This window comes from Canis lupus, chromosome 23 (genome assembly GCF_048164855.1).
Source record: "Canis lupus baileyi chromosome 23, mCanLup2.hap1, whole genome shotgun sequence".
In the NCBI taxonomy this organism is placed as follows: domain Eukaryota; kingdom Metazoa; phylum Chordata; class Mammalia; order Carnivora; family Canidae; genus Canis; species Canis lupus.
Window position 1 is genome coordinate 8,707,596 of NC_132860.1, and position 15,535 is coordinate 8,723,130.

Genomic DNA, 15,535 nt, shown 5'->3' on the forward strand with positions numbered 1-15,535 from the left:
CATATATGGATTTGCAGACTTGCTTGCTGTCGCTCACTGGATGTCTCTGGATGCAAGTGACATAAATCAGGGTGAAGGGGTGAAGTGGCTAGGAAGATGAACCAGGGGGCAAGCGCCCTGTCACTAAACTCTTCACAATTTTTGTGAACAAGTATGCTGGGCAAAAGCAGAAGGCTTTATTCTGTGTTTCTGTCCCTCTCAACTTGTTTAGAGATTTCTTAAACAAGACAAGCTTGTTCTCTCCTCTCAGGAGGATGCTGGGCTTATATTTTTCTCCCAGGGGCTGAGAGCAGAGGGAAGCACTCAGGGCTCCCTTCTCTCCCACCTTCTCTTCTGTTACTGGCAAAAAAAAAAAAAAAAAAAAAAAAAAAGGCACTGGTTGTGGGCTAAGGGCTATGGCCTTAGCCTGGACTCCAATTGCTCTGAGAGTACCCATCCCCTATCTGGGGAGCCCCAGGTGCCAGGACATCACTGCTGACGCAGAGTCTACAGGCTAGGACATGTTATAACATTTTCAGGTTAACGTTCATACCTATCGTTGAATTCTCCTAATTCCATGAGCTGGGTACTAGTATCATTCTCATTTTGTTAGTAAGAACACAGAAGCACAGAGAGGTGAAGTCATCCAAGATCACATACCAAAGAAATGGGTGAGCTGGAATTCAAACTCTGGTAGCCTTGCTCCACATTTTTTAACCACCACTCAATGAGTACTGACACCAATCTTTGGGAAGCTTTTCGGGGGTGTGGGGCTGTCCCCCCATAGCATTATGACTGCTTGCTTCCTTAACTCACACCTTGAGTAAAGGAACAAGGGGAAAGAGAGATGAACTAAGTGAGGAAGATGGCTGGGAAAGATGTCCACAGCTACTTTCTCTCAAAATTCTGATTAAAATAAACAAAGCACAAAAATCCAATCCAAAATATTCACAGTTAGCGAGCAAAGAAGGAAAAAGGGCATACATGAAGGGAAAGGGTATAACCCAATAAATTAAAAAAAAAAAAATTGGTGTGCTTGAGAAATAGAAAATTCTGGAGTAAAAAGAAAAAAAAAAAAGAAAATTCTGGAGTGCAATGGAGAGGCTGGCTGCCCACAGTCCTCAGAGCCACATGGGTACGTTAGCACAGGGAAATGAACTAACTCTCTCTGCCAGGATGGTGAGCCAGCAGCCGAACCTCAAGATGGAGGCCCATGCCAAGAAGTTGTGGCCCAAGTCCAAGACGGAGAAGCTGAGAGTGAGGCTCGGTCAGCGCCAAGTTCACTCATGTTTCTTCAGCAAGCTTCTTACCTTTAGTCCTGAGAGGTGAATGAAGAGCCAGACCCTGCTATCCAGAGTTCCCCAGCCCCAACCCCCAGAGCGAGAGAGCTAGAAACACGGACAGGTGGGCTCCCGGGTCGTGAGCTCGGTAGGCAGGGCCACTGACACCGTGGGTGACCTGAGATGGTAAACCTCCCTGCTTACCTTCTTCAAATCCATCCCGGAAGGAGCCTGAGCGGCTCATGGTTCTGCTCTTCTCATCCAGGGACATGGAGCTATTCCGGAATCGGCTATCGGTGTAGGGGTCATACTGCCCGTCGGCATTGGAGAGGCTGTGAGTCCTCAGCATGGTTGGGTTGGACAAGCTCATCTGGGTGACAGTGGTGGGACTCGCTGGAAAGAAAGGAATTGAAAGGTTGGAAAAATTCATGCCTCTGTTCAAATCCCGGATGGGGACGACAAGGGGACTGCTTAGTATCGGCCATATCAGTTCCCGCCAACTTCCCTCCCTTGTCTGTTTGCAAGAAGGTTGTCACATCAGCATCTGAATAACACGCTGAGAGCTAAAAATAAGGGAGGAAAGGTGGGTCACTTCCAAAGCAAGGCTCTCGGCCTCAGCTTTCCAACTTGGCACGTTCTGACAAGCTGGTGTCACCTTCCAGGCATGAGCTAATTACTCCCTGGGCTCATCTGGGACAACTCCCTCTAAAGGCAAAGCCTAAAATAGTCCAACGGGGCTTTTGATCAGATGGGAAGCATTTGTGCATGACAAGAAAGTCCTGCCTCAAAGAGCTACGGCTGGGAAAGAACAATGTGAACACAGGTCGCACGGCCTCCAATGGTTCATGCTTGGTGACAGTGCCTAAAGAGGTCCAGCGCCAAGGGGCACGTCCACCGTGGCCCGAATAGGCTTTTTAATGACAACCTTGTCCATTTCAGTAACATACAGTATTCCCAACAGTATCCACTGAGTTAATTAAAAAGGCAAAGTTAAGCCTTGATTACAAGTCACACCTGTCCTTACAGATCTCCTGTTTAGGGGCACCTGGGTGGCTCAGTGGTTGAGAGTCTGCCTTTAGCTCAGATCATGATCCCGAGGTCTTGGGATCGAGTCCCCCATTGGGCTCCCTGCAGGGAGCCTGGCTCTCCCTCTGCCTGTGTCTCTGCCTCTCTCTCTGTGTCTCTCATGAGTAAATAAATAAGTAAATCTTAAAAAAAAATTTAAAAAAGACCTCCCGCTTATTATTGACAATATTCAGAAAAGGCTGCCCCTCTAAAGAGAAAGACGAGAGTGAGCACGGTTTTGTTCCCCTGCATTAGTCTTTGGAGGCGCAGTGCCCATCCTTCCCGGTGATGCTAGCCAGGAACGAGCTTTCCTTTTTCCAAATACATAGAGTACTCAGTACCTGACTGTTGTCGGTTTTTAACGTGGTTTCATATAAAGCTTTGGATTGTTCTTGCTCACCCTGTTTATGAGTCTGTGTGGGTGTGTTTGTGTCTCTGAAAGAGAATCCATTAACATGTCAGCAGCAGCTGTGTTACAAACTCTTTTCCTTTCCCCACTGTGCCAGCCAAAGCATCATGTCAGTAGGAGGCATTTCCAAGAATACTTGTTCACTCACAACCTGATCTCTGTTTTCCAGCTTAATGGAGCAATGCGGGTGACCAGACACGGGATATGCTACTACTCTGTCAGATGTGAACCTACGTCTTCAGAGGTCCTAGAAACAGAATACATTCCTCTCAAAAATGGAGTGGTTTAGGGACGCCTGGGTGGCTCAGCGGTTGAGCGTCTGCCTTCAGCCCAGGGTGTGATCCTGGGGTCCAGGGATCGAGTCCCGCATCAGATTCCCCGCAGGGAGCCTGCTTCTCCCTCTGCCTGTATCTCTGCCTCTCTCTGTGTGCCTCTCATGAATAAATAAAAAAGATCTTAAAGGAAAAAAAAAATGGAGTGGTTGGCTCTTCGCAGTAACCCTACCTGTATCAACCACGTACATAAATTACTGATTAGAGTACCAAAATCTTTTCTACTTTCTCTCTTTCCTTTGCTGTCAATCTCCTATAATTATATTACATTGCTAAGGGCTGATCAGATCCTGAGAGTGACGGGACCACATGTGGATGGCCAAAGGCCTCCTTCAGGTTAACCTCTGCCCGTGGAGCTGATGCACACAGCTATAGCTAACGATCAGTGGCTACTCACCAAGCTGGGAAAAGTTGAATCTTGTTCCAGAGGGAGACGTCACGCTGGAGCCAGAGGAAAAGGGGGAATTGGCGGCGGTGTCCTGCAAGCCTCCCGCGGAGTGGGACCGTAACCATTCTTTTGCGTCTTCTTGTGTGCGAAGCTGGGAGGTGGGCGCATACCTGCACGGGCAGAAATGACGCTGGGATTAACTATGCACAGCGCGTATGAAAATGAACTCCGTGGAGCTGATGATCAATAGACAAAAAAATATATGTATATAATACAGATCCAAAGATGATGTTAAAAAATAATAATAATAATCACATCACTACACATCCTGAAACTTAGGAAGTTTCTCCAAACCCTTGTTTTGCTACTTGGGCCGCCTTTGGGGAAAACTGCAATTGCTTTCAGTTTGGAAGGAATACATAAAGGGAGCAAGATCGGTAAATGCTCAAAGGAGCCGTCCCTGGGCGTTTCTGGAACATGTTGATTCATGACAGTGTCATTTCAAAGCCCCCATCTTGACAGGACTGAAGCAACAAAGGAGCTGCTGTCAGAGCTTTGAGGAAGTTTTCATTAGATAGCTCAGGGCATCTGCATCCTCGAGCGCAACTAAGTGGCCGTGGGTATCCCAGCATATCAGAAACTAGATGTGACCAAAGGCGTGAGGACACCGATGCCTACAGTGTTTGCTGTAATGTTAGCATCAGTAAGTCTCCACAAAAAGAGCCCTGCATCTGGGCGCCACAGAAGTCACGGGGCCCACCTCCTCACTGAGTGTGTAACGTGTCTGGTAATGATGTACTGAATGTCTCCAATGTGCTGGGTGCCTTCCCAGACCTCTCGCCAACACCTCCCACCCCCCCAGCAACGCAGAGGCTGTTATTCCCATTTTCCATAAAGAAGGGGAGGGTCTGCCTCAAATCACGTGCTGAGATTTCAACCCGTTTTGTGTCAGATTCCAAAATCCATGCTCTTCTCATTGCGCCCACAGGCAGCATCTCAAATTTCCCAAGTGTGCAGTGGCCAGAGTGCCCTTGGACTTATACACAGATCACCGTGGGGCGACTACTGATTATGGAGACAGAGGGATTCTTTTGACTCAAGAAAGAGCTGTTGGCGTCATGGCATAGGACCTGAATGTGTCGGGGAGCTAGAAGGGAGAGGCAGAGGGAGGGGGGCAAAAAAATTTTGCTACAGGTGATGGACAGACAACTTTCTAGGCCACATCAGTTGCATAAAGATAGCCTAGCATGTATCTCTATTCTGAAATTTCAAAAAACAATTTTAAAACGCCAGAGCTATGGGATGCCTGGGTGGCTCAGCGGTTGAACGTCTGCCTTTGACTCAGGGTGTGGTCCCAGTCCAGGGATCGAGTCCCACATCCGGCTCCCTATGAGGAGTCTGCTTCTCCCTCTATGTCTCTGCCGCTCTCTCTGTGTGTCTCTTTGAATAAATAAATAAATAAATAAATAAATAAAATCTTAAAAAAGAAAGAAAAGCCAGGGCTACATCATTTTGATAGAACAGATCTACTGCAAAAATTAAATATGTGTGTGTGTGTGTGTGTATATACATACATATATATGAAATTGCAAAATGTTACTATTTAGAGGGGTTAGTTAACTTCCTCTCAGGAAGCAGGGCGGCAGTGTCAAACTCATCGTGAGAGTGGCCATGATCTAAGGATTAGCATGGGTGCTGACAAGAAGCCGTCACAGGCATGAAGAAAACTGTTAGCACAAAAGGCCTTGCCAACTCCCCCCTTCTATGGCCACAGTACTGAACTTCCTCCCATAGGACGTCTTGTTGGGGGATTTCAATACTTTTATTCTTAGATTCTCAGAATTGGCTTTACTCGAGTTCCTACTGAAAGGCAGCATTGATACCTACCTCGCATTACGGTTCAAAACACTCTCAGCCTTAAGAGCTGCAAATTATTAACTACAGACACACATGACAGCAATGATACATTTCATTCCAAGTTTTTGTTTTGTTTTGGTTTGGTTTTTTTTTTTGCAAAAGCACTTAATGCTCGGTGCAGGGTGAAGCAAATGCTACAAAGAACGAGGTGTCTCAAGAGCAGGAGAAATGACAGCTGCAGCCTTCATACAGTAGGACCATGGGGCAGGCGTTAGAACCGGAGTGCCTCTGGTTGGCAAAGTGAAGGAGATGGCATGAGCAATGGTCACTTACAGCATCTTGTTTAACCAGGACTTGCACCGAAAAAAAAAATGAGCCATGACTTAACGAGGATGAATGGAAGGACCTTCCTTCCTGGTGGTCTTTTCTTCCTTTACACCAAAGCCAATCACACCCATGTCTTGTCAGCCACCAAAAACCGACGTGGTTTTCGATGAGAGTATTTAGGACGTGCAAAGCATCTGCCTTTAGCAATTTTCAGTGGCCCGAAAAGTTAAACATTTCCCAATTTGGGGGAAATATTTCTCCCCTTTGCCCTTGTCCTGGCTAACCAACATGCTGTAGGTCATGTCCTTTCTTTAGAAGACAGCCATGAACAGGATGGTCATAGTGAAGTGAAGAGCTCATCGATTAAAGCCGCTGGCCCCAGGAGTAGCAGTAACCGCTCGCTGGGCTTGCCCAGGGGTGTTCTTCATGAGATGGTTTTCACCACAGTAAGCCTGAGAAAGCACAGCCTCTGCTCAAGCAAAAAAGCCAACAGATGGAGCAATGAGAATGAGAGGGTGCCGGGGGCGGGGGGAGCCATCGTTCAGAGGGTCCTGCTGCGGTGGCCAAAGCGGGGACCCCAGCCCAGCCCAGCCCGAACCCCCACCAGCCATGAGAGTCACGCAGCCAAGCCCCAAAGCCACACCAGATGGCACGGATGGAAGGAGGAAACGCAGATACCTGAGTCCTTTTTTAGGCAAAGTGTTCCTATCAAGGTGCGGGTCACTGTAGGAAAGTCAAAACAAAAATGAGAACTTGAGAGAAGCACAGGGAAAGCAGGCAAGGTAAGGCGGGAAAGGCTGAGGGGCCGGAGACCTGGAGCAAGAGACTCACTGCACCAGGGAGTGCGCCCCTACCCAGCTGCGCATGCAACACATCCATATCCACGGAAAACAGGAGGGACCTGATCCTGGGCCTGGCTGGCGCCAGTGCCTACCTTAGCCCGAGTACCAGGAGGCCTCAGCCATCCACTGGGCCCCAACTCTTCCTCCTCCCTTGCCACGGGGGCAAAGGAAAAACTCAGGGGCTGCCCCAGGTCAAAGCAGAGCCCACACCTTCTGCTGCCCGGCCACCCACCCTTGTACCAACACCGCTGCTCCTCGGAGAGGGCGAGGCCAGGTTCCCTGCACCCCCAACTCTGGCCTATACCCAAATGCCACTGACGATGACTTCAAGTGAGAGAAGGGACTTGTTGGAGGGTTTCAAGAGGCCAGCACCCTGCATATTTGGAATTCATCTGTAACAAAGCGAATTCCAGGTCCCTTAGTTTGGTGTAGCCAGGAGCTGAGCCCTGGGCCCGAGTCGGGGCACGTTACAACTTGCTGGCTGATAAAGTCAAGGCATCTGGATTTCCAAAGAACAAGGGTTGAAAGGGTTGGTCTGTGAATCTGACAAAACCAGAGTTTTTGCTGTTGACGGGGTGAAGAGGATTTTCATTAATTTTTTTTTTTTCTTAGCATGAGACAACATCTGGTTATTACGTTTGGCCAAGCTGTGGCTCCCCGACCAACTGAAGGTCAGGCTCCATCTCTGAGGCCCACCTACAGGGCAGCTAGGGGCAAGCAAGACTCTTAATCTCTGAAGCCTCAACACTCCACATAACCTTTTCCATTAGCGTTACAGGAAATGGGCACACGGAACACAACAGCCCGCAAGACGCAACAGCCAAACTGCAGGAAAGGACTCTGGATGGGAAAAGAGCCAGCTGCGTGGGGAGCAGGGGTGGGGGAGACAAAGGTGAGGGCCAGGCACCGCACAGTGGGTGGCAGGTGGGTTCTGGGCCGGGAGGGAGAGGGGAGAGATGGGGGGGAGCGGTGGGAAGCCGGGGAGCAGGAGCATGCCACAGGAAGGCAGAGATGCAAGTGAGGGCCCCCGCATCCCAGTGCAAGCGGCTGAGCTTCCTTCCCACGCTGGGGAGGGCGAGGCCGGCCCGACGCCACCGCTCCCAGGGCTTCAGCGGACAGTGGCACAAGACCCTCACTGGCATGTCTGGGGTCACAGGGTACACCAGAGCCACGAACACAAGCAGAAGCCTCAGGCCGACAGCCTCACACAAGACGTCTGGCTCGACACGGATGGGCAGAGGAACCCAGAGGCTCGGTGGGGTCCCCGGCCTGCGACGTCATTACCTGTCCTGTTTCCTGGGCAGAGTACTTCTGCAGAACTTAGGGCTAGCAGCAGGGGAAGAGAGAGGGCTAGAAGTCCAGGCAGGTAGGAAATAAGAAAAGGAACATTAAATGGGAAGCAAGGGGAGGTGTCGTCACACACAACGATTAGAACATTTTGCTCATTCCCAGTGCGGATCCCGGCGTTCTCGCCTACGTGGAGAAACTAGACACGGACCACGCTGCGGTGAAATCGGAGGCTGCTTTCGGTTCCTCGATGTCCCATCACTCTGGCTGGCGGCCCTTCCGTAGGAGGGGGTCTGCCCTGGTGACCACCGAGTCTACCTGGCTGCCTAAAAGCTCTCCTGCCTCCCCCTCCGGGGCCCCGGCCGGCCACCTACTCTGCCCGCACCGTGACGGGGGGAAGGGAAGCAAGCAGCTGGTGAGCCAACAGGATAAAACGGAAGGACCTCAGAGGAGGAAGGCCAGTTCCGATGGAAGGATTGCATCCGCCCCCCCAGGAGACCTCCAGCAGCTCCAAGCGCGAGAATAACCACACTGGAAGAGGTCAACGGGGAGGAGAGCCGAGCCGGATCCCACCCCAAACTGGCTTCCCCGCGGAAAGAGGCCAGAGAGAGCGAGCCATCTCCCAGGCAGAGGTGGATGAACACCTGGGACGCCTAACGTGACCCTCGGCCTTCTGGAAGGCGGCCTCTCTGGGAGGTCCAAGCGCGCGGCACCAACCTTTCCGACAGTGTGGTCTTCACGCTGTTGGTCCTGACGAAGGGAGTCAGGGAGTCGTCTTTAGAGGAGGCGATGAGGCCCGTGGAGGAATTGTGGCTCAGCCCCCCTCCGCTGCTGAGGGAGATGTCAATGGACTCGCAGCTGGTGTGCAGGCTGCTGACGGACTGGAAGCCCAAGCCGTCCTTGCTGACGGCGGACGAGCTGCTGGCGTTGGTGCCCCACGTGAGGCTGTTGGAAGGGCCCGAGTGGGCGGAGCTGGGGCTGGAGGCTAGAGGAGACTGGTTCATCTCCACATTCTTACTGTAGAGAGGGCTGCTGCTCCCGCTGCTCAGGACGCCGCTGCCCGAGGGGGACTCTAGGTTACCTTGCTGGGTCGAGGCGGCGTGCGGATTGGAGATCACCACGGAGTTTTTCATGCTTTCTGCTGTGGCAATGGGCACTTGCTTGTTAGGCTTCCCACCAAAGAGTCTGTGAAGAGACAAAGGGTTGGGCAAGTTGAACGGCCGGCGATGAGACGTGTGGAGCTGTTACAGTATCGGGGCGGGGAGGGCAGGTACAGGTGCGCTGGGAATCCTGGGGACGGGGCATGTAATGGGGCTCCACTGGGGACGGCCGCCAGGCAGGGGCCCGCACAGCGGCGTATCACAAGGCTCCAGCGCCAAGTTCTAGGCTGCAGCCGAGACCCCGGGGGCAGCGCGGATTAATTTTCTATAGGTCTAGCCATGGTGGTCCCAGATCTTGCCTCCCTTTATTTCCATAAATAGAGTAACCAGAAAATTGACCCGGCCTGGGAAACATCTAGAGGAAGAAAGAGCTGTCTTAATCATCTTTGTATCTGAAACCCCGGGGCGTGAAGCAGTTTATGACAGTTCAATCCCAAGGGTTTTGGCTGCTTTGGTCCCTAAGGAGGACATGAACAATCGAGAACATGAGTCTAGGTCTGGATGGGGCCTGGGAAAAGTTAGCGTTCACAGATTTCTCCTCCAGTGAATGCCCACCTACCTGAAAGATGGGAGGCTAGTGCTAATCGAGGATCTACACAGAAATCCTGCTGGGGTCACAAGACGTTAAGAGTAGACACCTTGCGGGACTACTCAGTGGTTGAGCATCTGCCTTCGGCTCAGGGAGTGATCCTGGGGTCCTGGGATCGAGTCCCACCTCGGGCTCCCCCAGGGAGCCTGCTTCTCCCTCTGCCTGTGTCTCTGCCTCTGTCTCTCTGTGTCTCTCATGAATAAATAAATAAAATCTTAAAAAAAAAGAGTCCTTGGGTCTTGGGAACAGAAATGTCATTCCATGTCATCGCCCCCTGCCGATGACCAAAACCAGATGATGTTAAAAATCAGAGAATGACCCACGTGTCTCTCTCTTCCTTTGGCCACAGGGCTCTCTAGAACAGCAGAATGGTCTAAAAGTCAAAGGGCGGGTACATGCTCTCGTAATGCAAGTGATCCCCTCCACCAAGGCCTCGTGGAACGTCTATCTCTGCAGTGATGAAATGACTACATATTATGGCAGGCAGGCTGCCTTGCACCAGCTACTTGACGGCGTGGTTTTCTCTGGGGGGTCCTTACGAATCCCAATATCGTAAGAACAAACACACACATGATCAATCCTCACTACAATATCTGGTGAGAGATTAGAAAACGTTTTTTGCCTGATGACAACCAGAGAATGAGATATCCCCTCGTATACTCTTGGCTCTGGCATGCTTGCATACTTCCAGTAACAGGAACCTCACCACTTGTGAGGGCGACTTACTCCATCGTCAAGCACTTCCAATCATTGGGAAACCAAAATCTGATCTCCCCTCTTCATTTTTACTCGTCGCCCCTAATTCTCTTTCGTGTAATTACACAGAAAAAAGACCAATGTTTTGTCTACTGGTCCTTCAAATCATTTGAGGAGAGCTATCCCTTCCTCTAATGTTTCTCTTCTCTGTACTAATGCAGAGAGAAAATTGAGAAAACCTCTTAATGATTTAGGAAAAATGTAATTAACAGGAATTGGCCAAAAGTTTGCTCAATGTCAAGCCTAAGAATCTGCATGCATTTTCAAGTATCCTATTATAGTAGCCTGAGGGTCTAGTAAAATACCTTTGTAGTTACTAAAGGAAATCTATAATACCAAAGAGAGAATATTACATATCATACTCGAGGCAAGAAGCAGAGAAAATGTTCATTTACAAGGCAATCTGTTAAAATAACAAAGAGCAGCCCAAGAGGACCTTTCCCTGAAAAAATAATCATTACTGAAATTCTAATAATCAAGTCTAGACAAAGAACAGTGAACCGCTTCATTACACCTTTCACATGGCATGCTTCTTCTGAAGTTTTTTCAGACATTCCTATTTACCCCCAAATATGTACGTGTGCACATAATTTTTATTTTTCACTACTTAATTTTCTATCCAGGACTTACATTCTTTCCTAAGATAAGATTATTTCCTGGGGGCACCTGGGTGGCTCTGTGGTTGACCGTCTGCCTTTGGCTCAGGTCGTGATCCCAGAGTCCTGGGATCGAGTCTCCCTCTGCCTGTGTCTCTACCTCTCTCTCTGTGTCTCTCATGAATAAATAAATAAAATCTTAAAAAAAAAAAAAAAAAAAGACACTTCCTGGGAAGGTAAGATAAGCTCTGTCCTATGCAGCTGGAAGTTTGAGGATGGTCCAGCAGATATAATAATGAGATAGGAGGAGCAAGCAAAACTCATGCACATTTAAAAAGGAACTGTTTAAAAAATTATAATATTTTCACATACAAATTTCCATTCAGTGTGGAAGTGTGGGAAAGTGCCTTTTTACAGAATAAGAAATTAATTTCTCTTTTTTCGGAAACACTTCTGCTTTAAAAGGTATGTGTGTGGGGGGGTAAAAGAAGCTAAAATTTCAGAAACAAACTTGGAATTAAACATGTAATATTGGTGCTCGCTTCGGCAGCACATATACTAAAATTGGAACGATACAGAGAAGATTAGCATGGCCCCTGCGCAAGGATGACACGCAAACATGTAATATTGGACACCTGGGTGGCTCAGTGGTTGAGCGTCTGCCTTCAGCTCAGGTCGTGATCCTGGGATTCGAGATCGAGTCCCACATTGGGCTCCCTGCGAAGAGCCTGCTTCTCCCTCTGTCTCTGCCTCTCTCTCTGTGTCTCTCATGAATTAATAAATAAAATCTTAAAAAAAATAAAAAATAAAAAAAAAGAATCTCAGCCACAGAACTAATAAGATAAGGAGGGGAAAAAAAATCCTGTCTTCCCCTCATATACCCACCCGGGTCTAGGGGTATATTAACATCTCATCTTGGATGGTAGCTAGCTTAGATGAGCACCTGCTACGGGTCAGATATAGAAACCGAAACAGAATTGTTAAGAAAGATACATGGCGGCTAATTAAGGTGGACCCAGGATTCGAACTCAGGGTGACTGATTCAGACACTTAGGTTTCTCATCCCAACTTGGGAAGAGAATCAGCTGACTACAAAATTGCTGGCAGGGTCTGACCAAACAGAAGTGGAGAGAAACAGAGGCTGTTTTCACCAAGGAGCAAAAATTTAGCTCAGGATGTCATTCCACGTACGCCAGTTGTGCTCGGCACCATCTACGCACTCACCTGCGGAGCGTGGGAGAGGCCACATCGGGGTACTTAGCCCCTGGCTGCAGAGTAGCTTGGGCCGCACTGGACATGGGCTGGGCAGCCGGGTTCACCTTCACAGAGTTACAGGAAGCCACGCTCTCGTTGTCGGAAGAGATGCCTTTCTCCTTATCCGTCTGGTTGACCAGACCAGGCAGAGAGCTGCCCAGGGCCGTCTTGGAAGGCTCCCTCAGCTTGGGCACCGGCAGGCCCGCCGACTTACTGCTGATGTTGGAATCTATGCTGCTGGTACTCGATCTGTTCCCAGCCCCGTTCCGGCTGGTGGACTTACTGGGCCTTGGCAAACTCCGGTACTGCAGGTTTGTCCGGGAGCTGAGAGCCAGATACCCATCATCCTGATTCTGAGCCCCGTCCATGCTCGTCTTCCGGCCAGTAGACCGACCGACCAGCGCAGACGACTTTGGGATTTTGCCCAGCGTGGCTGACCTGCTGGTGACAGTGGCCCCACTGGCTGTGATCATGGCCAGCCCAGCGGCCGAGCCACTCTGCTTCTTGAACCCAAAACTGTTGGCATTGGCAGAGGGTGTCCTGGAACTGCTGGAGAGGGGCTTTTTGGACTCGTCGCCACTGCTGCGGCCTGCGTCTGACGGGGAGCGCTTCACCTGGGAGGCTTTGGGAGACAGCCTTCCTTTCTCAGACACCTTTGCATCATCTGTTTTTCCTGAGAGAGAAAGCAGCAAGGTTAGCCTGCAAACCAAGAAGCCAGCTCGTACAGCTCCATCTGCTTAAAATCCTCCCCTCCTCCAAAGAGGTGGTTCACTTTTTATCCTTGGGGAAAGCAGTAGCTCTGGGAGGCAAAGGAGAGAGCTTTTTATAAAGATAATCCCGTCTACTACTGTCACCGTGAGCCTTCTAGGAGATGTCAGTGATTCCACTTACTCATTTGCAAAGCAGTCTCAATTTACCCAGAACAAAGCAAAGCCAGCCAATCACGGAAAAGTTTGGGAAAGAGATCCTGCCTTTTACTGCCCTTTCTTCCTCCTCTGTCCACTAAAAAGCTGTCCTTAACATTTTCAGGGGGCACCCCTGCCTTCCTGCAAAAAAACTACCCTTGCTCACACGCATCCCTAAATCGTGGACCACGTTAACTCGACATAAAGGCAGCTTGTAAACTCGTGTCCTTAAAATGCCTGCACGCAGGTGCGCTGGCTCTTCCTCAGCCCACGGTCAAAGCAACGCAGGTCCTCGGCCCCTGAACCATCCTCAAATCCGAGGTCTGCACCCTCATTCCCGGCTGGGAAAAGGTAGGGAGGGGAGCCTTTCCGAAAGCTAGTTAGGAGCAGAGTGCAAACTCCAAGTAGAGAGGTATCTGAGGGGACTTAAGGGGACTTAAGTCCCTGTGGGTTTTGGTCTGCAGACCGACAAATGCGGACGCGAGGCGGCGCAGCCTCTTACTCACCGGTTCCTGGGGTCTTGAGTGCACCTGCTGGGGCAGCCGCCTTGGTCCTCGGCATGGTGATGCCCACCTGAGCTGTCATGCCTCGCCGCCACGAGCCCGTCTGCGAGATGACCGAATTCTTCTTGCCCGACGTGCTTTTGTCAGACTCGTCGGACACGTCCGAGGGATTCCGTCTCCACTTAGACCCTGGCTCCATCTTTATGCCGCTGTCTGAGCCTCCGTCTGACTTCTTGACGTCATCGCCCGACCACAGGGAACCCCTCTCCACCTGTGAGTGCTTCTCAGCGTCGGTCTGCGGATGAGACTCTGGATTAGTCCTTTCGGAGTCCCAGGCCCGGGGCCCCGCAGCCCAGGCCGGGAACGCCGATTCGATGACAGGTAACTACTCGCAAAACGTCTGGGCCTCTACGGGCTGCTGATCTTGCAAGAAAGCCGGAGTTTTCTGGTTCAAGGCAAGTACAGAGTATAAGCGGGTCCTGGAAGGGAGGGAGGGTGGGGTGGGAGAGAGCAGGAGGGGCCAGGGCACAAAGGGGGACAGAGCCCCTGGGTGGGCGGGGTGGGGAGAAACGTGAGCAGAGGTGGCAAGAATTCAGCCACCAGCTCTCCGCCACTTGGCCACAAGCGTCTCTAACTCCGGAGACCTGTCTTCATCCAGCCTCCAGCCTCCTGGCCTGTTCCCCTTTGTTCTGCTGTCTTCCTATCACTCCACCCGCAGCAAGATCTTTGAATATAGCACAGCGCCCCAGTCTAACACACCGACCGACCCACCGAGCAAGCAAGCGAGGGTGGCTGCTAGCTTCACGGTGTTCAGGGAGGGAGGGAGGACGGGAGGGAGGGAGGGAAGGAGAAAGAGAGAGAGGCTGGCAGGAAACAAATCCTCAAAAGCCACGTCCCCCCCAGGGCTAAAGCCAGAGGTGCCTGCTTCCACCCCGCTCCATTTATATGCCACTGCATTCGTTGCTCCTCTTGTGGGATTTTGTTCAGACAAGGGATATAATTAGCTAGCTTTCTTTGGAAGAGCCCTGACCTGCAGGCCGTGGAACCCAGGAGGGGACAGAAGCATGATGTTAATGATTCACTGCAGTGAAAAGGCACAAAGCTAACCAGAATGCTTTGGGGGCCTCCCCAGGGGGTTGGGGCCCCGTGTGAGGGGATGCCAATCGGGAGAACCGGTGCAGTGAGTGTGGTGGGTGGGAGTCAGCAACACTTTAGGGCGGCCACGCGGAGTTTCAAGTCCTGTATTTGCCGACCTAACTACCAACAACGGGCAATGCCAGCAGGGCAAGAAACCAGAGTGATTACCGGGCAAGAATGGAGCCTGATGCCTTTCACCCAAGAGTTAGCAGGACCTATGCCTTCCTCTGTGGGTATACCGCCGAATGGGACAAAGCTGAACGCAGACAAGCAGCCCCAGTGGAATAACCTGTCGCCACCATGGCCTCTCTCTCCTTCTAAATTCCACTCTTCCATCGCAGCCCCCTAATGGGTGACTTCGCTTGTGTGGTCATTCAAACACAGAGTTCCCTCGGGGGATGAGGCACCAGAAATAGGATGGGGACAAAGCACTCCCCGACTGGGGGAAGCTCCCCCATTCAGGTCTGGCAAGGGACACAGGCAGGGTGTCCCCCCCATCTGAACACAGAGCAGGAGCCCCCTCAAGGCTTGATGCGTAAAGGAGGGAACCAATGAACACATGCCTTTCAAGCTACAGCGCGCTTCAGCAAGATGATCTCTGATCCTGACCACTCTGGTCAAGGAGCCTAACGACAATCTCGGGTTCACAGATGAGCTGAGGCTAGTTAGCCACTCCCTGTCCCAACCAGAATCTCCTCGAAGCCCCCTGTCTGCCAGGCGCCATGCTGGAAGGTCTCAGGATCTGCAGGTGAGATGAAGTCCCATCCCTTTTGGGGTTTACGATCCGGTGAAAGAGGCAGAGGTTGGATAAATAAATACAAATAAATGCATAATTGTGAATTATGAAGAATTCTTGAAGAATAAGGATA

At 50.8% G+C, this 15,535-nt stretch overlaps 1 protein-coding gene and 1 non-coding gene across 8 annotated transcripts in view; one reads left to right on the forward strand and one right to left on the reverse strand.

The window, feature by feature from the left end:
• Positions 1-15,535, reverse strand: part of NAV2 (neuron navigator 2) — a 727,084-nt gene that overhangs the window by 58,525 nt on the left and 653,024 nt on the right. For 5 of the 7 annotated variants that reach the window (XM_072793786.1, XM_072793781.1, XM_072793784.1 and 2 more), the window contains 7 exons: positions 13,533-13,824; positions 12,092-12,794; positions 8,484-8,951; positions 7,764-7,829; positions 6,316-6,360; positions 3,463-3,623; positions 1,464-1,652 (listed from right to left, as the gene is read on the reverse strand). In XM_072793786.1, coding sequence (XP_072649887.1) covers positions 1,464-1,652; positions 3,463-3,623; positions 6,316-6,360; positions 7,764-7,829; positions 8,484-8,951; positions 12,092-12,794; positions 13,533-13,824 — 1,924 coding nt within the window. The remainder of the gene's footprint in view (positions 1-1,463; positions 1,653-3,462; positions 3,624-6,315; positions 6,361-7,763; positions 7,830-8,483; positions 8,952-12,091; positions 12,795-13,532; positions 13,825-15,535) is intronic. The other 2 variants (XM_072793782.1, XM_072793785.1) reach the window with 2 other exon arrangements.
• On the forward strand, positions 11,402-11,508 carry LOC140615666 (U6 spliceosomal RNA). Its single transcript, XR_012016149.1, has one exon. It is a non-coding gene; the product is annotated as a U6 spliceosomal RNA (small nuclear RNA).